This window comes from Drosophila ananassae, chromosome 3R (genome assembly GCF_017639315.1).
Source record: "Drosophila ananassae strain 14024-0371.13 chromosome 3R, ASM1763931v2, whole genome shotgun sequence".
Classification (NCBI taxonomy): domain Eukaryota; kingdom Metazoa; phylum Arthropoda; class Insecta; order Diptera; family Drosophilidae; genus Drosophila; species Drosophila ananassae.
Window position 1 is genome coordinate 18,808,257 of NC_057930.1, and position 26,974 is coordinate 18,835,230.

At 43.4% G+C, this 26,974-nt stretch overlaps 1 protein-coding gene, 1 long non-coding RNA gene and 2 other non-coding genes across 7 annotated transcripts in view; 2 read left to right on the forward strand and 2 right to left on the reverse strand.

The window, feature by feature from the left end:
- The window catches only part of LOC6498327 (bone morphogenetic protein receptor type-1B), a 48,782-nt gene that overhangs the window by 4,670 nt on the left and 17,138 nt on the right, over positions 1 to 26,974 (reverse strand). Inside the window, exons 2-3 of one of the 4 annotated variants that reach the window (XM_044716516.1) lie at positions 17,252 to 17,389; positions 5,441 to 5,503 (exon numbers count right to left, since the gene is read on the reverse strand). In XM_044716516.1, the coding sequence (XP_044572451.1) occupies positions 5,441 to 5,503; positions 17,252 to 17,389 (201 nt within the window). Of the gene's footprint in view, positions 1 to 5,440; positions 5,504 to 11,627; positions 12,719 to 17,251; positions 17,390 to 26,974 lie in introns of those variants that run through there. The other 3 variants (XM_044716517.1, XM_001962516.4, XM_014906588.3) reach the window with 3 other exon arrangements.
- LOC123257435 lies at positions 15,132 to 16,479 on the forward strand. The gene is made up of 2 exons (XR_006507505.1): positions 15,132 to 16,019; positions 16,076 to 16,479. It is a non-coding gene; the product is annotated as an uncharacterized LOC123257435 (long non-coding RNA).
- Positions 16,408 to 16,479, forward strand: Trnad-guc. Its single transcript has one exon. It is a non-coding gene; the product is annotated as a tRNA-Asp (tRNA).
- Positions 16,891 to 16,962, reverse strand: Trnad-guc. Its single transcript has one exon. It is a non-coding gene; the product is annotated as a tRNA-Asp (tRNA).

Sequence of the window (26,974 nt, forward strand, 5' to 3'; positions counted from 1 at the left end):
TGCTCCGCCACTAGTCGCAGGTACACTCGAAGAAAATAATGCAAACTAAAAGGCTAAGAAGACATGATTTCTCTCTCTGCATGGAGGAGTGGAGGAATCTGGCAGAACGATGGCCACGTATCACGGTAGCCTGTTGCGGTGCAGACAAATTATGAATTTTTTACAGAAGGCCAAACGCAAGCCAACCAAAAACTCCACAAAAAGTTAAGCAAAGGAAACCGAATTATGAAACGAACCGCGGACGCTGAAGTGGCATCCGCCGGGATAGAGGGGCAGGGCAGGGCAGTCGAGGGGCACTCCACTCCTCGCCTCCGGATGAAGACGACGTTGTTGCCTCTTTGCGCTTTCAGTTAGCTGGAGGGGCAAGGCGCTGTGGCGGCTCCAAGTTGGCGCCAAGTGCACGCGCTTGCCTTGCCACTCAGTGAGCAGCCAAAACTGGCTGCCAGGCAGGCAGGCCAAGACCAGGGCAACCTCTCCAGGTTGGGCCTGTTAGCTGCTTGCCGCAATAAACAACAATTTTTATGTGAAGCTCTTCAAACACGAAAAGGAAGTCAAAGGATGGCGACTGCCAGCGCCCTACATGCCCGGCATACAAACATTCAAAAAGAGGCCCCATCATAAAATAATATTTCCAATCATAAATGATTCTCGAACGAAAATCAATTCCAATCATAATTGACATTATTTTCAGAGTTGGTTCTCCAACAAGTCTTGATGTCCTCCAGTTTCTTGTTATGGAGAACCATTTGAGTTCCTTTTCAGGATCGGCATGGCTGTTAGACTCACGAATTAGAGAACAGCATTGACCCGCAATTACTCTATATGGACTGTAATTTTAATTAGCCTTTCTAGACTCTAGCTGACAGTGGGCAGCAGATGCATTCGCACACCGCCGAGATCATCGGTGTAACAATTGCAATCGCTTTATGGCTTTGCAACGCACTGTACTGGGTGCTGGGCTGTGCTGTGCTGAGCAGAGCATGTGGGGAATGTTTTATGGCATGATTCAGCTAACGATTTCCGCTGCCAACGCTCTCTCATGGGTGCAGTTTCCCCAGTTTCCATAGTTTCCATTGCTATAGCTATAGGTTCCCCCACTAGCCCCACCACCCAAGCTTTTATCATCACCACCACGATGATCGGATCTGCGATCTCACCGAGAGCCGTGAGCTGTGGGCGTGGGTCGCCGGTCGCCTGCCGCCTCCCTGTCGAGATCGTGCCGCAAACATCGCATCAAATGGCTGGTCGGGGGCTAAAAATATATCTGCGTTGCATACTCGATGGGCTTGCTCCTCCCACAAGGCGGCAGGCGGCAGGCAGCAGGCAGCAGTCAGCAGCTTGAGCTGCCATCCCTTTCCCAACTTGTTGGTTTGCTGCCACATCCGCTGATCGCCCACATTCGCCAAATGCCTTCACAGTAGAACTTGTCAGTGGTGAGAATATAATATATAGTATATATATTCCTTCTGGCAGCTGCTAAACTGTACCCACAAGTACGGAAACTTCTTACGCAGTCATGTGATCGCGAAAAATACACAAATCTATCTACTACTGCCGCAACAAACACCTGACGGCGGTGCTGGGGCTGTGAGCTCATCAATGGAATGGAATCAGCCCCCAAAATTAATCCAAACAAACCCAGCGGTGGCTGCAACATCAACAGATTTGAATTCCATGACGTCTGGGGAGAGTGTTAGTCCAGACACCAACCCGCTCTGGTGGTTTGTCTAAAGGTCTGTGGACTTTATGAACCCACTAGATTAGAAAGCTAAATATTAAGTCTTCTCCTAAACCAAAAACAAATCAATTATATAATGAACTAAGAATGCAGTCAAACAAGAATTGTCACTAAAACTATTTGTCATTCTTTAGATATTTGTTAAAAACTATTCTTTCTTAATATCATAGTATGAAGAGCATCTGCAGGTCTGCCTAAAAGATTGAGATACTTTCCACTTGTGGCATTTGTGCTTTTCTGCACGTTTTCCACTGCCTTCGAACTGTGGGCGTCTGTTTTCATTTTCATAGCTTGTTTTTGTTTTTATTTTTATTTTTATTTTTATATAATAATGTTAAGTTTTATTGTTGTACGTAGGCCGTAGGCCCCGTGTTGTATTCCCCGGTATTTATTATTACGAAAAACACAACAAATTTCGAGAAAAGTGGGCGGGCGGCAGTTTCCACAATCTCCGTCCGGGTCTGTCCTAATGAATTGGTCCGCTGGCATTTGATTTTTCTCTTATCTGATCCATGGATCAGATCCCTCCTAGGATTTATTTTTATTGGCAGATTTATTTAGCTCAGTCGAGTCAAGTCCCCCCGAATTCTTGTGACTTGCTGACGTTGGCTTTTTATCCATCCAATCCAACTGATGTTTGTTTGCGTACTACTACCTCGTCTCGCCACCGAATCGCCTCCGTCGTTTACTTGGCTATAATTCTTTTGGGGCGATTTAATTTTAGTTGCCGCAATTGTTTGTGAGCTTGCCAAATTTTATCAAGGCATTTGCGCATTTAAATTTGTTTTTTCCGCCGGTTTATACCATTATACCATCATGGCATTATAGCAGACGAAACTTTCCTTTTCAGCGAGTGAATTGGCATTAGATTAGACGACATTCCCCTTCCTTTGATAAGCATTTCTGTGTAATTAACACTTGGGAACTGGTTCTGCTGGTCAGCGGTAGGTAGGTTGGGCGGCTGAGTAGCTTGTTAGCTGGGTACAGGTGGCACTCGCATACTTGGCCATTGTTATTCGGGATTGGGGATATTGTGTGCTAAACTCCCAATGCGTTAGCTTCGCTTAAATGCATTCTACAAGCGTTTAATTGACTTTCAAAACGTGTCATAGCCAATAGAAACACGTTTTTGCTGTTAGCCCAGCCAGGCCAGGCTAGGCCAGCCCGGGCCAGGCCAGCTGTAATCTGTGAGATGCATGAATGGCCGGCTGCCTCCGATTTTTTTTCGCCTTCTGATAAATCAGCCAATACCAGTGCCGACACTAGTGCCAGCCAGTTATTTCCCATAACCTGCTGGCGATCGTGGGCGTCGGTTGCCGCGAGTGAACCTGCCTCTGTCTTAGCCTCAGGCGGCTGGGCTCTTAATCAAAAGGCTGTCAAAATTCTTAATAAAATGCGCTGCAGTCTGCGCTATACTGCTCTCTAAATATTTGCAAGTGTCTATGTCGCTCGTCGACGCATGCGTTTTAATTAAGTGTCGCATATTTTTAATTAAATCACAAACGCCCAGGCAGCGGCAGTGGCAACGGCAGCGAGTGCGACTTCTGCGCGATAAAAAACGCGCCAAACCGTTGCGTGGGCTTTGTCGGAGGGGCCGACCATCCACTCCATTCCAGCATTCATCCAAGCCGAAAGGGAGAGAGAGCCGAGTAAATGGAACAGTTGACACAACAAAATGCTAAACAAAATGAATGCCTAGTTTCTTCGCAGTTTTGTGCGTGGGCAGCCGGATGCTGCGTCTCCGACTCCAGCCACCTACACTCCACTCCACTCCGCAGCTCAGACCGTTCGCCCTTTGCATAATCTGCATAAATCGAAGCTTTAGAAATTGGCATTAGAACGGCGATAGAGGTAGTGGCCCACAAACACAGAGACATCCGGGTTCAAAGTATACAGCAACGGCTTATGTGTTTCTGCCATTCATACCTGTTTGCTGGACATGTGCTGATCGGGCGGAGGAAGCTGCTTGATATTCAAAGCATAGGGGCTGCATAAATTAGCCGGGCTTCTACAGAAGAAAGAGCTATCTGGGCTGAGAAAAATAATACCACTTACAACAGAAATCAGTTTAGAGTTTTAGCTGTAAGCTGTAAGCCAACCAGATCGATCGGTTTAGCTGGCAGCCTAACTAGCAGCTTCACTGACAGTAATTACAACAATCTGCTGGCCATCACAATTATGGCCAGCTATTAAGCTTTACCAACAGTAGCACTATGAATGGAAAAGCCTGCGGGCTGAGCGGGCCAACTTCCTTCAATAGCTACTGTGATTACTGTCAATGATGTTGGAACATTAGCAATGAAGTCATCATCTATTGGCTCTGACTCTGCCATTGTGGTATTGTGGCGCATGTGGGCAATAAATAAAATATCCACAAATAAATATATAGAAAAGAAGGGAAATGAATGCCCCCTCCATGCCTTTTGGTCAAGCGATTGCTAAATAAATCAAGCATACGCCCCGTAAATCAATAGCAATTAATTGTTTTCTTCCCATTTTGCTTTGCATACGCCCTCCAATGAACAATGAATTATAAATTACCAATACCCACATGATTTCTTATAGACATTAGCATACAATAATCCGCAAAATGCTGTTTTGTAGATAAGGCTTGGATTTTGGATTAAAATTTTGCATTTCATTGGGGGCTGGCTGTCGTGATGAATGAAAAGTATAAATGGGCATTTTTAATTAGGCTTAATTGAATGTGAAATTTGTGAAGAAACTATCTAATTAAGATACTACCAAAGCATGTTTATTTAAGCCAGATTAGTCAGCCAGTCAGATAGAATGTGATTCAGTCTTGGAGCTCTCGAATTCCCAGAAATCTAATAACTATTATTCAAATCTCTTTCCGCGGAAATCGTGGGGAGTACATAACATTGGCAACTATTTATTGCCATTCCTGGTGGGAATCTGGGAACTTGGAATAGAATTATTAATCATTGCCTAGCAAGGGAGAGGCTGTCGAAAAAAGAGCGAAAAGTCTTTAACCCCAAGCTGAAGTCGAAAAAAAAAACAAAATCGTTTGTTTTCCGAACAAATAAGAATGATGGCGAAGGTAAACGGGTTTTCGGATGTGGTTGTTTCTGTTTCTTCTGTTGGCCAAGTGTGTGTGTGTGTTGGTTGCCAAGCCTAGCTTGGGACCAACACTCCACGCTTGGGCATGACAACTTTTAAAACGATTTTTCCTTATAAATGGCCATAATTAATGCCTGTATCCATTCGGTGTTTGTGGAAATCATGAATGAAATGCTAATAGAAATCTAAAACAAATCCCCCAATCCCTAGATGGGATTTCTATTAGCAGATGGTCGGTCAGATTTATGCCTGACACAGTCCCCTGATCTCTCCTGACCACTTGCTTTTCTGGCAATTAAAAACAATTGCAGCATTCATGGCATACACACTCGCTTGTGCATAATTTTCCTATACTTTGCACTGCCTTTGGCTTTCGAATCAACACAATCGGCTTTAATTAGAGAGCCCGTCGGGCATACCGCGCTGATTTGGCTTAATGATTTTTAATTGCAAGAGCAAATTATTTTCTGCTGGCAAAAAAATTGCATTTCCACACTAAAATATGAAAAATTGTAGCAGCTGCTGGCTGGCCAAGCGGCAGCCTCTGGGGGACCACCCTGAAAACTATTCCGAAGGTGGAGAATCTGTTCAATTAAATTATTTTAAAATACTATTTTTTACCAACAAAGCTTCTTAATCTCAACGCTTCTCGATGATCCATCGTAGAGTAGACTTTGAACTTACCTGAAATGAAAAAAAATGGAAAAACCAATTAGTAATTGAAAGCAATCAGGGTATTGGCATTAAAATCACAATTAAGACCATCTGTTCGCATAAAAATCTTATCGTCCAGTGACTTTTATGGCCGGCATTGCAATTCCCATTTAGCAAAAAAATAATAAAAAGTATAAGAAATAAAAGAAATCATTTTAAACAGTGACTTGTTTATGAATTGCGAGTAAAATTCGCAATTTGCATAATTCAACGGCAGCAGCTGATACAGTTTTTATGGCGATTTTATCAAGAAATCGAAATGAGCAAACAGAACCGGAGGGATCAACGACATTGGTATTGATATTGGGGCGATGATTGGCCATCATCGTTGGCAGATCACTGATTGCTGATCGCAGATTGCCGAAATCGAAATTGAAATTGAATTCGGAATCGGAATCGGAATGCTAATCAGGGGAAGGCAGGGGACGCGAAGGCGTCATCGAAAAGTCACTTCACCTGAGACTCGGACGCAGATCAGAGATTATTCGGTCCACAGTAGCGAACTGTATCCGAGAGTTGGTATTGGGAATTGGGAATTAGTTGCCATGGCTGGTGGGTCAAAATTAAAATAAAAACAACAGAGCGGCTAATTAGTCGTCGTCGTCGCAGTCGCTGTCGTGCTTGTTTCTTTCTTTTTGTTTCTAATCCGAAATTTATGCGCCTGCCAGACAAAATACCAAATGCTATTTTGCTAGAAATAAACTCGCACGCATACATCGCATATATCGCAGACATTGTCTATATACTATATATATTCGGCACAAAAATAAAGTCAAGCTGTCTGCGCATTTGGCGTCTGCGATTTGTTAGCATCTCGCAGAGACGACTCCTGCTCATGTGATTCCTAAGGAAACAGCCTCAGATGTCCATCCAGCAAGCACCTCTGTCTGTTGCTGGTGAATCACCTAGCTGGACAGGATTTATGGCCATGTGGGTGGGCCAGCCAACAGCCACCAATGCAAGTCGCGTCAAAATGTCAATTCGATTTATGGCCACGACTCGCTCTGCATACAGAAACGTAAGTAACGCCACAAAAAGCCAAGAAACGAACGAAAAAAAATAAATTCAACCCACCAACGTGTTAGCAACAAGTTGCTGCAACCACAGTGCAGTAGCAACATGTTGCCAGGCTCCTTCTGCCCTCTAGACTTCTAGACTGGGCTGTTAGGCTTCTATTTTTTTTTTTTGGTCACCTGATGATGAATCAAATGCTGGCGATCGCCAGCCGATGCCTTAAATGGCTGCCCCGGCGACAGCATGACGTGTGCGGGCTTATAATAGACAGGAAAGCATATATATTGTAGAAACCGCGGCAAGCAGACTGCCAGACACCGAAAATATGCAAATGTCAGAGAGAAAAACACGGCTATATAGCTCGTATATTATTTTATATGATATGCACAATACGGCCGAACCAGGCCAAATGCGAAATACGTGCCAATGTGCGTTGTCATTGACTACCGATTGGCGATACTCATTGTGGCTCTGGCTAACAGCGTTTGGTAGCCATTATTCCGGTGGTAGTTGTTCGCTGGTTGGTTGTAGTTGTGGTGTTTGCAGTCTAATAAACATGCCGCCGAGCAGTCTGAGCGACACATTTACTTACCAGAGACAAAAAGCAGGGCGTATGGGGAGAGCTTCCTATAAAGGTTAGGATTTTTCGACCATCAGAGACTATTAGAACTCGGTTCTGGCAATTAGCAGATCTAAAGAGGCTTCGGATTTGACGGGGAAATGCTAATTTCAGACTAGGTTTCAGGGAAGAGACTCTCTCTTACATCCAGTAGTGATAATAGAGACGGTTTAGATACAAGAATCCAAGGCCTAAGCAGTTCTAGTCGTAAAGCTTCCTTACTAAAACAGCAGGCTCTAAATACATGGCTTGAAACATGCCAATACTTTCCTGAAGAACCAAGAACTTCAAACTCAGCTATAGTAACCCCCCTGCAAAGAGGTATTCCGGCTGTCCGAGGAGATAATCGTTTCAAGCATTTAACGCATTTGTAAGAGGCAGCAGAGAAAATAATGAATGCGAAGCTAAGAACAGCCAGCCAGCCAACGGAGTTGAGATAAAATCCACTCAAATTTCACTTCATTTATCACGAAATCCATCAACGACCCCGGCCAGTGCCAGCAGCAGTTAGCCAAGGAGCTGGGGAGGCCGGCTGGGAGGAGTTACTTGCAGTTATTTGATTTTGATTAATCGTCAACGAAATTAAGCGGAATTCGTGGATGCTGCCAGGGCTGTGGTTATTGTTCGCTAATGGAGTTTCGGAGGAGGCAGGAAGCTGCATTTGCATAAGATACTGCATATGTATCTGGCAGATACATTTCATTTCACTTGCCGCGCCTCGCCTCACAGCAAATTCCATGCCAATGTTTTGACAAACAGCAGCAGCTGCCGCCTACTCGGCATTCAGCATATCCGCATCCATTCCCATTCCCATTCCCATTCCTGGATGCTTCGCTTCTTGATGCAGCAATCCGAGGGATAAGCGGACGGAACGGACCGATTCGCCGCGCCTCGGTCGTCATTTTCACGCGCTTCAGTCGCACATGTGTGCTCCACACGCTGGCGACAGATCGCATCGGATCTGGATCTGAGATCTGAGCTCCACACGGCAAACAGGATATGCGGACTCTGCACTCTACACTGCAGCAGTAGCATCTACTGGGAAGGGAAACAAAACTCGAAACTAAACAAACATCTTCCGATTCAAGGCGAGCGATGGATGAGTTGATGTTTGATTAAGAATTAATGGAATAATCTGCTGTTGATCGTCAAGTGACAGCTCCACACTACAATGTTTCTATTGAGTTGTAAATTTAAAAATAATATAAATAGTGAGCTTAATGTTTTGAAATCTAATCCATCTATACAAAGTATTCAAGTGCAACCAATTAAGTTTATCTAAGCAGGTAGAGTTTCTTCTACCTCTAGATACAATCATCTTATTTTCTGTTATGTAATATAATGTTCTCGGAACGATCTGAAATATGAAATTTCAATCCCGCTTCTAGAGTAATTCCCGCGAGGTACAGTATAACACAAATCGAATCTGGTTTTTTGTCGTAATTCCCTGCCATTGCAGTTCCGAGAATGGTTCGTTAATCTCTCATCTGATAAGACCCGCTAATGAGTAGCATTTCAATATAGAGGTAATTAGTGTAATTCTTTATTACTGCAAAGAATGAGGCATATTTTAAGCCAATGTCAAAGCGATTCTGATTTATATCCACGTAGCTGGGAGATCTTGGCCGTCGCCGGAGCCGGAGCCAGACTTGTGGAGCGTCTAGTCTAGTCAGGGTTTATGCTGACCGGTCAGATCGGTGGATTGGTGGTGGTCAGCCCATCGACAAATCAATGACCCCTTTTGCGTGCTCTGGGGGACTGGCGGCGTAAAATCGACAGGTTGGCATTTAGCTTAAAATTAAAAATAAATGCAATTTCGCCGAGAAAAGTGCCAACGGCTGACCAACAGTGGTCAGCAGAAAGCACTTGAGAAGTGTGTATGTTCTACACTAGTACGGGCGATGTTTGGTGTTTGGTTCGCTTATGTTTTGCTTTCTATGAAAAGCAGAAAAAATAAATAAAATCAAATAATATAATGTAAATGTAAGTCATCAAAATGCAAGCACACGTTGCTCATAAAATCAAACGTGGGCTGGCAGGCATCTCCTCTCATGAGGTCGTGTGTAGTATTTATTTTTGATTTTGTGTCGCTTTGCCGAGCGCCCATTATTATTATTATTATTATAACTATTTTTGTTTGTTTACGCCAACGGGCGGCAGACGACAAGCCTGATAAGATTAGGCGACGGGGGACTTGGCGAGAGGAAACCGCCGAAACCCGGCCTGTCGAACTGTCGGTCGGTCAAATACCTGGGAATTAGTATTTAGTGCCCTCCACACTGGCACATAGCTTGCTGGGTTCTTATCAACGACAGTCACTATCAGTGGGCTAGGCTAGGTGATTCCATCCAGGCTACACTCCAGTCGGAAGAATAGTTTTCAACCTGAAAGTGGATCACCTCTGGCAGCAAGATTTTCTTGCAGTGCAGAGGGTGCAGAGAGTTGTTGGAAGTGAAACTTTCGGAGATTTTCGGAGGAAAACTCCACTGTCCAATGGTCTGTTTTTTGGCACCAAGTGTGGGTGTGGCATGTCTTTGTCTTTTCGAACAACAATGCCCACATCAAAAGGTGTTTTTCGCATTTGTTGCGCCTTCGAGGCTCTTTATCTTCTTGTCTCTGCTGTTTGGCATTTGTTGCGATTTGTCATGGGCGCAACCGCCTGGCTGACTAAGAGGCCCAGCCAGGAGGAAGGGGATCGCCACCCGTGGCGAATTTATTATTAAGAGACTCGGACTGCAGACTGCACAAACAAAATCAGATCTGCACCTGGACGGATGCCCGAAAAACAAGACTAGAAACAAAGCACAGCACAGTAGGTGCACGTGTTCAGCGAAATATTAATTATATTTTTTATTAAATAAATATATACATGAATATATATTTAAGTTGCAGAACGCATACTTGTGCAATTATTGAAAATAAAAATGTTTATTTGAAACAACTGCTCGACTTGATTGCCTTCAATTGCTCTTAATGAGGTTGGATTTCTTGATTTTTAACAATATTTGCCATTATTTTAAATTGTTTGAAGCCAAAGACAGTACTTTCAGGCAGTATTTGGGCCTCAGGAGCTATTAAAAGATCAACAAGAGTAGGCAAGAGCTCTGCAGAGGATGGAGAGGGATTATACCAATTCCTAAATAATATCCCCACGCGCTGTCGTAAAAAATCAAATGCTCAGATGCATATCAAAATAGTCTAAGCAAATGAAACAAAATGACAACACAACAGAATACACACTACACACACCCAGGAAAGGCATAAAATACACGACTGCAACACCCCAGAAACCCCAGGAGAAAGGGGCACCCATTCCCATAAAACTGACAGCTGATCTTTTTTCTCTGCCAATGTTTTTCTGTTTTTCTTTTTTTTTCGGGTATCCACTCTTTTTCTTTTTTTTTGTTCCTCCAGCAAGGGGTGCCCATTGCCGGATTGTGGTTGTTTGGTTCGATTTCTGGCTCGGTTCGGTTCTACCTGCTCAGGGTCATAAAAAATTAAGAAAAACATGCACAACTCCAGAAACTCTACAAGGCTGGAGGAGTGAGACCGAGAGGGATCAGACGACAGCGGCAGAGACGTCGCATATTTTAAGCTGATGGGATCTCCTTGGGATGGTCAGGAGCAGGAGCAGGAGGACTTGGCATAGAGAACCAAACTGATTCGAACAACAAAACGCAATTAGAAACAGAAAACGCAAGCAAACGAATTTCAATTGAAATCGTTGGTCGTCAGAGGAGGGGACTGGCAGCCAAGGAGGACTGCCAACAACAATCCAACAGGATATGCCCAGAGATATGTAATATGAGCGCTGCATACTTATGAGACCATGATCAGGCCATGATGATAATGGCACCACCACCACCATCACTACCACCGGCTGGCCATGTCCGCCGATGAGCATTCCGATAAGCGAGGAAGGCTCCGAAGAGCCACAGAGCCTGGCAGTGAAAGCTTTTGAGGAAAATCTCCCAAAGAATCGCAAACTACACTATGACCATAAAGGAAATGAATCGAATTTTAGATGCCCAGTTTATGGGGAGAGTTAATAATAAAAGATAGCTTATTTTTATTAACTTTTAAGAGGTCTTAGACCGAGATCTTCCTGCCATTCATGCCTCTTTCGAAGGAGTGACAGTGACTTGATACATTTTCTGATACACTTCCTTATCAAATTATTATTATTTTTTTCCATCAAAAAACAGCGTGTTATCTCTGACACACAAACTAGATAATTTCTATCTATGGAAGTGATAAGTTATAGTGTTTTGATGTACTTTTTATAGGTATGATATGGTTTGTGGCGACTACTGACAACGTCATCTAGCAATTCTGCAAGACCTCACCCTGGACTTGTGCCATTCGTAGAACAATTGTTACTTTTCCCATTCAAGGCAGCTCTCCACAAACAAAAAATCAAGAAACAAAATCAAGAAAAAGAAATGTTACATTAATATTTACCATGAGCCTTCTTCTTTCTGGATTTCGGCGCCATGTCTGATGGCTACAACAGCAACAGCAACAACACTTCTTGATGATTTTTATACGGCGGCTGGGCTGGGGCTGCGGCTGTGGCTGCAATGCAACTTAGTAGGTTGCTGTTGTGGCCGATCGTTCAGCTCTTTTTTTCTTCGCTTTCTTCAGTTCTCCCAAGTCCCCGGATTCTCCACTCCACAGTCTACAGTCTAGAGAGTCTACGTCGTTCTTGCAACAAAACAATAAACGCGAGGCAGCAAGGCAACAAAAGCAAAACAAAAGCTGCAGGAGAACTGGATTCGTTTGGGTTTCGGGTATGGAGTATTGGAGTATTGGAGTATTGGAGTATGGGTTGGTATGGGTTTGTTTATGGCAGCGGCGTCGGTCAAGCCGGCGACACGGTGGAGCCCGCGATGATGATGAAGAAGAGGAAGACCGACGAGCAAGACGATGATGATGACGACGATGTGGAGGTGAAGGAGAAGCAACAGGGGCGAAATTATGGGTTTCGCCAAAAACTTGATCCTGGCGCAGGTCTTCTGGTCTTCTGGTCTCCTCTCGCTTAGCCTTCTTTTATTGTTTTTTATTATTTTTTCTGTTTTTTTTTTGTTTTCTGGTGTGAGCGCGTGATCACGTTGATTATAATTATATACGAAAGGTGGCAATACAAATCAGGTGAAACTCAATCCTCGGTCATTGCATTTCTACATATATCCTGTGTGTATTTTATTTTTGGACACTCTTCTGATAGTACGACACTGACACAAAATTCAAACTTAAATGCATCCATCCACTTTATCAATTCGTTTGAGAAACTTTTGTAGCGGCAGCAGCTTGTTTTACATTTTCCACTTTTTTTTCGCCTCTTAAACACGTTTTTAGCTTTTAGCCAAGCGTATTTTGTTTACTTTGAAGCACACTTTGAAAATACACACTCTTGTGTTGGCCAGCGCCAGCCAGACGCGAGAACGTAGCGTTTTCGAGGCGGAAAAAACAGAGTCCGTGCGTACGTCACGACTCGCGGGCGATTTTCATAACAGTGATCTGTTAAAGAATTGTGATTCCGATTTTTACCCCGAATAACAGTGGGCTATTACTCTCTCTCGGAGAGGCAGGTCCCTGTTAAGGCCAACAGCTGTTCTCTGCCTTGTATCGTTAGTACTTAACAGAGGGCGAGAGAGGATTACGAGAGAGACTTCCCTGTTAACAGCAAAATAAGAAAGAGAGCAACAGCTGTTAAGCCTTCTTTACAGTTTATTTTGATTTTAGAAGACTCGCTCAACAGAATACTCTCTTCTGATAGAAGAATTCCAAATAAGAGACGAAAATGTTGATCACTTGAATTTCAAGTTTTTTTTTTAAACGTATTTGTATCTGTATCTGGGTATGCGTGTGTATCTTGATCTTTGGTTAGCAACGTTGTTGTTGCTTTTCGTGCTCGTATTTCGTTGCCGCTTATTATACCCTAGCAGAGGGTACTATAATTTTGAGATATCCAGTTGTCCCCGATAAGTAATATATATTTTTGATCAGGATACAGTATCTTCAAAAAGTCAGAGCTGTAGCTTCACTATATCCTTTCACGTAGAATCTGAAAGAGCATAAGAACATCGGCTTCTTCCGCTGCCAGCTTTCCTTTCTTCTTATAACTGACATGTATCTAGATACGGCGATGGGGCGTCCCTCCATTGGATGCATAATTGCAGGGCCCTTTTGCATATGGGGCATGCAACAATAATAACAGTTTTGGTCGAATTTGTTAGCGATGCCTGCAGCCGGCAACGTGTGATTAGCAGCAACACCATTGCCAACTAATAGTTGGCCGCCTCCTGCTCTGCGGAGCGTATCCATGAGATACACTCGTGCAACCATCGCATCCATGATCCATGGGATGCCCGCGCGCACTCATAGTTATCATTTTGGAGCAAGCTGTGGTTTCGCTTTGCCTGCCAGCCTCATTAGCCGCACGGTAGTCGCTGCTAATTATGGTCTAGGCTTTGGCTTTGTCGGATCTACCACTCCGATCCCTATCCCTCTACCTGTCATATCGCTTAGCACGTCTCTTTTGTCAGGTACTGGAGTATCTCGCGGATCATCAGCCACGGCAGCGGCAACATTAAAAACACATTTGACACATAGGTTGCACATTATCTTTTACGACCCAGGCGATAAGACCCGCATAATTTATTCCGCCGAACTTTAACATCTCGAATCATTTCTCTCTCTGCATTTTGGCTTCAATCCCAGTGCTGATATTTCGTTTATTATCTCGCCCGCGGCCATAATTCATTTTGATCTGGTTTGGTGTCTGCTGCTCTGGTTTTGTCTAGTCGGATCTCTGGATAAGATGCCCCAGCTCCAGCTCTAGCTCCATCTCCGGCTCCCTAAATGCCGGCTGCCTGCCTGCGAGGTGTGATTTCTCAAGTGTAGGAGTCATGCAGCGCACAGCCAGACGCTGGGAGTTGCACCAGAATCGGAGCAACACTCCAGATAAGGGGCAAGACGAGGAGAGATACTCCAATGTGGAAAAGGGACTTGGTTGCAGTTGGCCGGGGGCCATCGAGGAGCAAGAAAATCAAGTTCTCTATGGGGAGACTATCAATTGAGTTTAATGGATAGTAGCATACAATTTTAATTTAATTTTGAATGCGTCCAAAGGCCTAGAGGAGAACATTTATAAGACTTTCTATAAAGAGTTGTTACTCGCAGAAATGTCGAGTTTAGTTTTGCCTTAGAATTCAATTTATATTTAAATGTGATGCAATATAATTCCAAGAAACAATTAAAAGCACATCGAACATGATCAACGTGAGGTATAAATCTCGTTAGGGACTTTCCAAGCAACTGTCTTCCGAGATTTAAACAAAGGTATGGTTTCTAAGCAACGAATAATAAAAAAAAAAACCACAATAAATAATTACATTGCATGATTATAAAGTCTTAAAATCCCCGGCATACACTTCCTTCAACCTCTCATCTACTAGAAAAATGTTAATTTATTTAAAACAAGACACGAAAGGTGAATACTTTTGGGGCAGAGCCCATGACTTGTGTGGACTTCTTTCGATTAGAGTCGGATTTCTGAAAGTATCTCTAGCGCGAAATTTTTGTGCGATCCGTGCTAATTCTCGCAATAGAGGAATGATTGGATGGACGCGAGGATTTGCTGCATTGCCCAATTAGCACCTGTGCTAAAAAGCCCCCACCCGAGACCCGGGTTTGCCTCTTTCATTAGCACTGCACTGTGCTTTCTAATTTGTTTGCGTTTGCTTTTTAGTTAGAAGAGCTGTCTGAGTCTGATCTGAGCGGGAAGATGTGGAGTGCAGGCGGTTGATTCGAGCCATAAACGAGAGGCAATATACATTTTTTGTGTTGTATACAATAGAAGAATATCCATGTTGGATTTTCGAGTATTTCGTGTGAAAACGATGAGGGGGCCGGGGGAATACTTCTTGATCCGTACAATAAACACAAAAGGCGGCCGACACTGACTGGGAACAGGGCCAGACAGACTGGCGGGCCGAATGTATCTGTATCTGTAACGAATCTGTATCTGTATCTTTGGGATTATTGTTAGACCGGGCATTAGATACACAAGAATATATGTACATACATAAAGGAGAGAGATGCGGAGGAGGAAGCCCTCGCCTCTGCAGGTCACTGCATCACAATAATCAAAAAGCAACATGGCCAACAGATGTGCGCAACAGGCTCCCAATCAACGGAATCACCAGAAATCAACCGAAATCCGAAATCAGACAAAAGGCGAAGGTCTCGGGAAAGGTCCGAGATGTCACTTGGAGTGTGGCTGGGCCCTAAATCAAAGTCATGCAATGGTCCCCGATTGTTCTCTTCAGTTTTTTGTAGCTGGTAGCACTGACCAGGCACCAGGCAACAGGCACCTCGCAGCCACCATCATTCTCGGCCCGATTCTGTATCCGTAGCATGGAAATTTTCGTATTGTACCAGAAATTTGTGTCAACGTGGGCGACACTTTATTGTGAACGAGTGTGCCTGTGTGTGTGATGGCTGGGTGTGTGTAAAAATAAACCAAAGTCATTTTATGTTGTCAGCAACATGTGGAAAAATGCTCGGAATTCGTTCCATTCTTGCACACTTTTGCAATGAATTAAAAATCGGATAGATACAGAAACTCAGAATCTGATCAACCAGGCGGCAGCACCTTGTCAGCCCGAGAGGCATTAATACTCTCGAGACCTGCCTCGTCCCGTTGCCTCTTCATCAAAAAAAAAGTGAAGTGCAATTAACCATCATGCTCCCTCTCCAGTCTTCGCCCTTCCTGCACAGTCCATCTCATTGTGATTCTATCTCAGGTTCGTCTCGGTTCTTCTGCTGCACTTCACAGCAAGGCCCAAGGTGAGGTGTTAAAGTTTTATGGAATTTCAACAACGATAAATTATAATTACACGCAGAGCTGAGCATAAATCTACCCACACATCGGCAGAGGATTCATCCACTGGGCACGCAGATACTCACTCGGCAGGGCAACTCCACCGCCATCGCCTCTGCCTCTGCTCTGTAGTGAGTTCAACCGCGTCAAACATAATTTGTAAACGCATTAAACATTCCCCTCATTAACACCTTCAGAGGGTGACTCCAGCTATCTTGGGATCTATAAATGGATTTTGAAACAAAACTTCATGCTTGGCAAAAACTATCCAGAAGAGGGGTTTCATTTTCCATACAGAACCTTAAGGTTCTCGGGTGTGGAACATGTTTTGTGTTTGACGGGCCACTTTCAACATCCTCGATAGTATAGTGGTTAGTATCCCCGCCTGTCACGCGGGAGACCGGGGTTCAATTCCCCGTCGGGGAGATGTTTAAATACATTTTTTATTTAATTTATTTTTTAATCATTATTTTATTCTTCAATTTCGTAAATCTTTGCTTTTTCTTAAGTAGAAGTTTTAATTTTGTTAAGGAAATAGAAATAGAATAGAAGAATTAAATAAAAACACTTCAATTTTTAATCATTCTATGAATCTCTTATTTTTATTTGGTTTTTACGGATTTAATTTTCAGAAACAATAAATATGAATATAAAAAATAAAATCGATGCAACAATAATGTTCTTTTGTTTTCTGAACAATATTTATTTAAGAAACTATGCAATGCAAGGAATCCGATACCGTTATTATTAAGAGAGAATTGTTTAAATTGGCAAAGCAAAAAAACTAATATTTTAAAATAAAAAAATGTTTAAAAAATAAAAAAAAAAAGTAAACATCTCCCCGACGGGGAATTGAACCCCGGTCTCCCGCGTGACAGGCGGGGATACTAACCACTATACTATCGAGGATGTTGAACGTGGCCCGTAGAATTCGAAATAACAGTTTGGCGGTAATCTTTCCAACAGTCTTCTGATCTTTATCTATTTTTAGACTCTCTAATCTGAAGAATTTGTGAGTCAATGAAGGGAATCAAAACAACAATTTGTCATTGAATACATAAGCCAGAATGAATAATATACCAAGAAGCGTTTGAATTTATTTGTTTTGTTTACAAAATGGCAAGACCACTCAGAAGTTGCTGTTTGTTTTGAGATTAATTTTAAAGAATCCTAACAGATGATTTTTCTGAAAACTTACCACTTTCTTTGACTTCATGTTGGTCGTCGTCGGCATCTCCATAGCCCTCTGATCGGGGTCCAGATCCCATTTCCATGCCGCTGAGGGCGGCAGCCGCCATAGCTTCGACGTCTGACATTACATTTGCACTGAATTCACCTACAAAGCAAACAGAGAGGCCAGCACAAAATTTAAGTAAATTGAAAAACTGTGTAACTAATTTGTAAACAAACGGGGAGAGAGAGCACTTGAATGGCTCGGCTCTTCCTCGGCGCCACACAAATGTCAATTAATAATTTAACAACAACAATTGCGTGTTTGTCGGGCGCCTGAAATACGAGATCTTAATTGAAAATAGAAGAACAGAAGAAAGAATCGTACTCATACAATTCTAGAAGAAAGTCAGATGGGGAATGGGTGGCACTTCTCTTCCTGTTAACCAAAAAAAAAAAAGTAAAGCGGATGAGCGTGGGCCTGCAGTGTGTCATAAACTTGGTCAAAAGGCCGCCATTTACTAGCCCAGACTTTGATCTGAAAAGAACCAGTTGCTGGCTCTAGGCTGTAGCCGGTAGTCGGCTCTAGTTCCCTGTCTCTGCCACCGGCAGATGTCTGTGTGCATCTTTAAGATACTGTTTGACAGCCCGCCGAGATTACGTCTAGTACTGTCGTCTGACGTCTGCACGCAAGCGACTTGGACCTGGCAGTTGAATCTTCTAGCCCACGCGAAAAGTGCAACTTGAAGGCTCAAGATCCCCTCGCTCGAGGTGCGAATGCCCGACTGGGCTATAGCTCCCACTGGGCCACTTTCAGAGCCAGTCAGCCACCAGTCAGCGGAAGCACCTCAGACGCTGTCTCAGCGGAAGGGGCTTCGCTACCCAGAGGTGGGGACAGCGGCTGGCTTCCCAGCTCTTCCCCCCCAGCGAACTGACAAATTTGCCAAAATTAATGAACAAACTTCATCCGTAATTTGATAAACACAGTACGAGTGGTCCGTCCGGGCTTATCAAAACATTAGTTATTATTTATGATGCGTTCCATTTGGAGAGCGGCTGCCGGGAAAGCTATAGCTTGTATACAAAAACAAAATATACATATATGAATATGTGTGCCACTATACGGTCGATTGAAAAGGCGCACGCGTGATGGGTGGGCGAGGAAAGTCGCCAGCGAAACGCGAGCGACTTTGGCGCGCAAATCTGTCAAAAAGCGATACGATATGAGTTATGCGAGTGCAGGTCCGATAAAAAGGCTCCCATTCAGCGAGGGGCGGTTGTAAATATTCAATTATCTGAATGGCCGACTATCAGATGGACTAATTTGTGGTCATAAATTGTGGCCAAATCAATAGAGTCTGAGTCTAACCACAACACGATTAGTATCATAAATTACAATATTTATTATAGTATACATGGTTGACTAGCCATTTCTATTTAAATAATAAATTAGAAAGTAAAGTGGAGGTGTATAAGTTTTTATTAAAAGTCATCTTGCGCCTTTATCTGTCGAATTTCCAATGCAGACCTGGTAATTATGGAAAAACTTTCATTATGCAGCGAATATGCCAGAGTGCCTTGATAAGAAACCAAACAGGGTCTATCGCTAATTGATTGAGTGCCTTGCACTTGTCGACTCTATCCGTTCGCAGACCGAACTACGTAATTCCCCCGACATGACCAATATTTTTTGTGACTTTAGTGTTGGTTTTTACACTCTTTGGCAGTTACACAGCCCATCTATCAGCGATTGCAAATTGCTGGGTGGGAGATTGCTTGCGGCACTCTTGTGTTGACACATTTCCAAGAACCCCGGGCCGAAGATACAACAATAACCCACCAGAAACGTGACAATCCATGTGGGTGCAGTCGGAGAACCATGCGAGTCATGGGCAAGGGGTACACTGATTTGGTATGGGGAGAACATGGTGACAACAAAACCAAACCCCAACACAAATTGGAGCACGTGCAAATTGCCTGGCAATCAATCAATATGCATACGGGATAGGGTACTATATACTACGATGATATAGTTCGTCGATCGCTGTTCGCATCGCTTCAAAAGATTCGCAATTACGTAGAAATAAAAGCAAATGCCGACTGCATTACAAATTAATTGAATGTTTGCCAGACCATAGAGGGTTTAGATGAGGCTATATGACACTATATTTGGGGGGATACTTTAGATTTCTTGAAACTTGTAGGTTGAGATTTGTTATCTTTTAAAAAATATATGAAAAAGATTATAGAAACCCTAAGAAATTATAATATTTTTATTTATTTTGTTGTCTGGTAGTGTCATATAGGACAACCTACCCTTCCAATATATTCAAGTATGAGAGAATCAATTGGGTGTGGTCTGGGCAACTGGGCGTTCAAGGGGTTCACTTGCCCACTGAACTTTTCCGCTTTTTGTTTTTTACATTTTCCCTATATTCCATAAAAAAAATAAGCAAAAAGTAACTTAAGTGCTGGCATTTACAGCAAAAATTGCTTGCATTATGCCTCTGACCAGTCGCCGTTAAATCTCGAGTGCAATTGCAGTGGCAGTGGCCCAAACAAAACATGGCCAACACTGTTGCCGGAGATAAGAGAACTTGGCTACTTGGATACTTTGGCTGGCGGGGAGAAAAGGCATACTACAATGAATAATGAATGTCGGTCGAATGCTCCAAAGATAAACCCACAAGCTATGAATGTGTGGGTACGGGTTCATATTCATTTTCATATTCATATTAAGTGACTGATTGATTGATGGCGGAGCTGACTTGAGGTTTACTTTCAGTTCGTTAATGGTACGCTAGGCTAAGAGGTACGAGAGATACCAGGTTCGAAGATACGTTTTTGCCAAATCGCTCATGGTTGGGAGATGTCAACCCCGAGATTGATGGCAGAACCGGGAAAGAAAAACCCCAAAGCTATCTGAAAGCGAAATCAAGAGTATTATGGTTGGGAGTTTCGATTGCAAAGTTGGGCAATTAGCCATGACTGACTGGGGTGATGTACAAAACAGGGCCAGAAACAGTGAGTTATAAAATATTTAGTGGAAAATCGAAAATCCCTCTGAAGAGACAGAATATTTTGAAACTGGGTCGTCCGGCAGACTGGCTCGCTGTGTAATGGCAATTAAAAAATTTGAATATTTTTTTCTGGCGAACAGAATTTAGCGAAAAACTCAAAAATAGATCAAAGTGAAATTTATGTTACAGATTTTCACTCTTCTGGGGGGGTTCTTCGGTTCAGAGTGTTCGTGTTTTTTGGGAAATCATGCAAAGACTGTTCTTTCAGAGAAGACATCGTCGGATGATGGCAGCGGATACTGAGGCTATCAGAGTGGGACACCGGGGGCCAAAAATAAAATTCCTGGTGCAGCCATTTGGAGTTGGATTCTGTCCATCAACGCGCCGAGTCTATGCTAAATGAGCTGCACCCCGGGGGCACCTACCTCTCGCCGTCCCTGCCAGCGGCGTGTGAACATTAGTCAAAAATGCGTAAATGAAATCAATTAAAATTACGCATAGCACTCGGTTCGTGTTGGGAATGAGAATCGCCTCGATGCGAGTGGCAGTGCCAGTGTGTTTACACATTCTGCCTACGCGCCCTGCATGGCCTAATGAAGGCACGTCCCCAGGGGTAAGAGTTGAACCCGAATGCAATCCGTAATGGCCAACTGTGGAAGATCGCCGGGAGGAGTCGGGAGAGGGACAGTGTAGAAGTTGGGGGCATCACTGAGTGCCACTTCAATTTGTTTACAACAAGTTGGCCCGCTGATTGCAGCTGGGACTCGTCTCCCAATCACTGGAAGAATAGTGTCTAGGCGATCTTATTACTGATCTTCTAGGTTAGCTTTTCAATCACTAGTTTTCTTTTCAGTGCATCATTTTCTGCTTAATCATATCGCTTCGTTTTGGCTTTGCCCCTCAAACGCATCACTCGCACACACAATGCAGCTTTAATTTTCTTTATGGCCAGCAGGACAGACCAGACCAGAACCGATCCGATCCGATCCAAACCGATCCAAAATGAGAAATGAAAACTCATCGTATAATAGCACTGTCAATGGGTCCGGCGTTGGCCCCCAGGTGTTGGCTGTGAGTGGAGATCTTCACTTCAATTTGGGCATAAATGCAGCATAATGATCTCGCCTGGAAAGAATAGCCACAGATTGCTGAAATCACATCCATTTGTCTGCCGCCACACCATCAGCCATGGCACCATCCACTCATCTAAGGAATCCCCACGAACAGCAGTCTCTGGACTAGTCATTTATCGGACTTTTGTTTTCTCAAATAACTTAATTCCTTTCAAGACTCTGGGATGCACTAATGAAGCTCAAAAGTGAGTGGTGGATGAAAGTTCTTTTACCATTATTCTATCAAGTTTTTCTTTAGATTAATTGAACTTCTGAGACTTGAAACTGAATCACTTGTTTGTCATTCTTTCCCATAAACTCGAAAATATCATAGTTTAGGCGTATCGGTTGCATTTAACTGGCCCCGTTTTGTTTTTATTTATGACTTCATGCCTCATTGTTTGTTTGCTGTTTTAGGCAAATGTGCAACTCAAAAGGCCACCCACGGCAGCTTGCAACGCTTGCCCCACCCAATGCCCCATGCGGCATACCGCATTCATGCATTTATGATGATTATTTATATAAACCGACCGACGATGTATACGCATGTATTTTTCCAAATATTTTTATTACCAAAGTCTGAAGCCAAATACGCAGTGAGGTCTTCAACTTTTGACAGACGTTTGATTTGTAATTGAAAAAGGCATTCGGGCAGGGAGGCAGGCCCGGCCCGACCGCATAATTTCTAGCTCTTTAGGTTTTCTATTTTTCCGGATGGCAGCTTTTTGGGTGGTCCTAGATATGTACTCGTTCGCATACTCGTATTTATAAAAATTCATACCATGAGATGCTTGCTGGCAAAGTTTTGCGCAGTTCTCGATTTCAAAGGCCTAGAGTCGGCGGCCATCAGTTCGCCACTTCTTGGCGCAATTGAAGATTTCCTGTCGGGGCTACGGCTCCGGCTACGGCAACGTCATGATCACGATGCTCATTATGGGAAGATTCTATAGAAAGCACTTAAATTGAATAATGTCACCCGAAAGCGCTGAAATTGATGCAACCGCGCTGAGACGGCAATTTGGATAGATGTCTGTCTGTCTATCTGGATGTCTGGAGAGGGGAACAAGAAATAGTTGGATGGTTGGGACACTACGGATGCTCCTCAGCTCACTTCGTCGCTCAGATAATGATGGCGATGATGAGGATGAGAATGATGATGATGATGATATGTCAGCAGCCACGTTGGCGTGTAATTCAATACGGGGCCCTTGGACGGACGGACATGGGGACGGAGTGCGATCTGCTGAATGCCAAAGTGTGAAGAGGCGCGTTTCGGGCAAATGTATTGTCTACAATTTCAACGGTGACAAGAGAACCGCAGAATCAGGAACCAAAAAATGAAATAAAAGTATGTGCGAGAAGATACCAGAACCAGAGAGGGAAGTCTATATTCTTATATAAGATTAAAAGAATTTAAGCAAGGGTCTCTAGATCCTCTAGATCTTGTCCTCATTATAGGTCTAAACAGAAACCACCCTCTGAAAAGCCAACGAATGCAAATTGTTTTCGTAAATGTCGCAATGACATTTAAATTCTAATTTTTAGAAAAAAAAGGTTGTCACGCTCACATCTCTATAGTTATTTCTAAAACCGATTGGAACAAACAAAACTACACTCTTCAGAGGTACAGATAGAGATGCCCAATGATATAAAGACACCGACGATCTCAATCCAGAGATCTTGGCGACGACCTGAAAAGGGTCGTCATGTGGAGAGGCCGTCGTGCATGTCAAGCAAAAAAACAAAAAAAATATATATAAGAGGAGAGGACTCCAGGGATCGGAGGGGTCAGACCGTTTATGCTTTTTTAGTATTCTTTAGTTTTTGTCGAGAGTATCTACATATACATATTTTGGAACCTTTGAAATAAATGTCCAAATAAGCAGAGGACCGGGGAACCTGAAAACCGGAGGACGGGACGACAGCCGCATTCGAAAACAGACAACGCAAATCAAATTGTAAAAGTGTTAAAGGCTGACACATTCAAGTGTTTGACGCGTCTCCGGCGTACTCTAAAATAGTGTGGGTTCCTCGCCGGGTATCTGTGTGTCGAGTGGAGTACCTGTGTGTGTGTTGTGTGTGTCTGAGCCAAGTGCGTGTCACGGTATCACTTTCAAAGAGTGTCTGCCAGTCAAGGGCCAAAAAACACAGAAGCGAACATTTGCCGACAGCTGCATGGGAGCTTTTTTTCAAAGATCTTTAAATATTCCAAGTTGAGAAATATCTTCTTGAGACAGAAATTACATTTCATTTCAGGAAGGCTACAGCTACGTGTAACTTAAAATTAGAAAAACAAATCAACAGAATTTCAATTAATTTTTATAGATGGGGTTTCGTATTTGTTTCTAATTATTTAAATCTGTTTGAAATTATTTGAAAAGCATCACCATAAATTACCAGAAGCCAGTCCCGCCCCATCGATCGTTAAGAGGCTGGTCCCATAAATAATTCGGAAGGGGGACGAGTGTTATTCCCCACCAGAGTCCACCTACGCCGACTCTGAAATTCGCATCAAATGCTAATTCATTCGAATGACATATTCTTAATTAGCTCACAAATTTGTTAATGGCAAAGCTAAATCAATAAATGTTTAGTCCTCACTCTAGTCACTTCAGTCGCCTCCCACGCGCCTCTCGAACTGGCATTGTTAATTGCTGGGCCCGAACCCGAACAATAGGCATGACTTTTACCAAAAATATCGGCCTCGGGGAATGCGCTGGAACAAGAAATTCGTTTCGACCAAAAGTAAAAAAGAGAAAAACCCAAAGAAATCTTAACAAAAGGCATCGATTCGATTCGAAAAGTAGAACAAGATCGATCGCTGCTCGATTCGATGCGATACCATTCCATTTGATTTCGTTTGATTAGACAACGAAGTGCCTTTTTGTGGCTATTTTTTTGGGGAGCTATTGTTTGGAGCCACAGCCGAGTCGAAATTTGAATTTTCTTGTTGTGATCGAAATGTTTTATGACTGCCACACGTTTCTATTGAAGGAATCAGAGGCATATCTTCGACTCAGACACTGACTCTGACTAATTTGCATTCGATGCGGAAACTGGGAAACTGCTAATCATTGGGGGTCTACCTCAAAAAACTTAAATATTATAGAATATATGTACAAGTATAACTTCAAATAGATTCTTTCAACTCAACTGTACTTGAATTTGGAGGCTGTGCCACCTTTATTCGACAAACAGGAAATATTATGCAGATCTTCATTACATTTCATTTTGATAAACACGAATGTAGTTGAGGAGCCAGCAGCGAGACCGACCAGGAATATTGGCATTTGTCGGGCCAGGAGTTGCAGTTTCGGCCTGGCTGGGAGCTGTTGTTGGCCGATGCCTGCCGCCTGATAAACCGACAGAGTTTTCTGTGGAAAACATGGTTATGGTTGCGGGTCCCCAGGTGGAAGGTGGTAGGTGCCACAAAGCAGCGGGTCTTGTTGTGGGAGTGGGAGTGGGTGTCGTTGTGAGAATGTAGGCGTGCCGTGGCTTCCACAGTCTCCTTGCCACAAAAGCGGCCACAAAAGCGCGTGGAGCGCGCCTCATAATTGGCAAGACGAAAAAGTCTAAAAAGCGAAAGACGAGCCCGCAACACGACAATTATTTGGGCAATGTGGTAAACGGTTTTTGTTCCTTTCTTGTATTTTTTGTATTTTTTGGTTCGGTTCTCTCTCCAACCGCATAACTTGGCTAACAAGCAAAAAACTGTTGACCAAAAATTAAGGCTCGCAATGCGCGTGCAAAGAGTCACAGAAGCTGCAGAAAAGCCCAAAGAAATGACACATCAGATAAGGCAATATCACCTACCCGGGCCAAAAGGAGAACCAAAAAGGCCAAAACTGGTCAGCATGCACTAAGAATAAAACAATATGATCTATAAACTAAGACAGATTGGTTCCCATTTTAGGATAAACATTTTCTTCAGTGTAGTAAACGAGGCGATGACGCCGTTTGTCTGCCTCGTTGGCACAGCCACCATCCACTGCCACAGAGCAAGATGCAACAATTGATTGCCACAGAAGGAGCCCAGGCAGGCAGGAGCTGCAGAACAATGCAATGCGCGTCCAACTCCATTTCGGAGTCGGAGTCGGAATCGGAGGTAGCCAGCTCCTCAGGGTCGTTGCACAGCAGCAACATTGAGGCAACAGCAACGTCGTCTGCGTCGTTCCCCATTTGTACTTTGCAATGCAAAAGACGCGACGTTCTCCGCCCAGATTCTCCACCTTCACCTTCTCCTCTGCGACCTCCAATCCTCCATGGCGAGTACACGAAGTACAACACAAATTGTGGTGTCGAACATCATGTTCTCGGTACCCCAAAACCAAAACAACAAAAAAAAATGGGGGGGACAATGGGACAAACCAGGAGCAAGTTTGGCCAACTAGTCAGGCGGTTTTCGGGCAGATTTTTGAGGAAAAGTCTAATTGATGAGTGGCATGCTGTCCCCTGGCTAGACACAGCCAGCACGCCAGAGCAGACGCAGCTCATTACCAAGATGTCTGGGCTGGTTGTGGTCTTCTCTGATCTTGGCCAGACGCTGCACACAATGGACGCATAAACCAAGTCGGTGGGTTGGGTTGGGCCGGCCGGGTTGTCCTTTCCCCGGGAGACGCGACTTTGACGCATGAATATGTAAGTACTGCCAATTTTCAATTTCCAAAGGCAATGCCAAAGTCACTAAAGGTTGCCAAATAGTGACAGTGAGCTGGGAATTGCAAGAATTTTTATCTATCTATGTAGTATTTTTAATATTTTATAATGGGGGTTCTTCAGTGGCATGTTTCAGAACGCCTAGAAGAAGGCAACAATATCTTAAAGAGTACCGGGTATCATGTAGTTGGAAAACTTCTTCAAACAAATAACCCCATTACCTTTTAGTAATTGATACTATTATGATACTCATTTGCCTTATTTAGTTCCAATATCATCCCTAACTCCCTTGTTTTAAAACTAATTAACCCTTCTCTGTAATCATTGGCTCTAAACCACTATGCACTTTGGTGTTTAATGTTGCCTCAACGAGCATAATAACAACAGCGAAAACAACTTTGGCAACAGCAACGAAAAGCCTACGTGATGTTGCACAAAAATTGATGAATATTTTTTTTCCTTTCACGTTTCGAACTCGTCCACAGGAAGAAATAAATTGCGATTCTTTTGTCCGCCAGAATATGTGTGTGTGCTGGAGTGTGTGTGGGGGGTTTTTCAATGGCCTGAGTTGTTGGGGCTGAGGTTGTCGTTGCCGCTGTTGCTCTTTAACACTTCACGTGCGAAATAAGTCAGCAGCAGTTGCGAATAAGTAGAGGCCGGCCGATCCGCGACGAGCAGACCGACGGAGGAGGAGGAAGCGCTAACTTTAAATTAGCTTTGACAAGATAAATGATCAAGCATCGGGCTAAAAACGAAATGAGAAATGGATACTGCCGGCGACCTCTCCACCTCTTTTTTTTTTTTGCTTCTTACTTGTATTTTTTATCCGGCTTACCCTAAAAGAAGTACGTCGGTAATTGCACAGTGTGGCTCACAAGGTTAGGGCAGATGTGGATAAAAATAGTCCCAAAGTATCAAATATTTCAATACCTAAAATCTCAGATTTTTCAATTAAATCCTTGT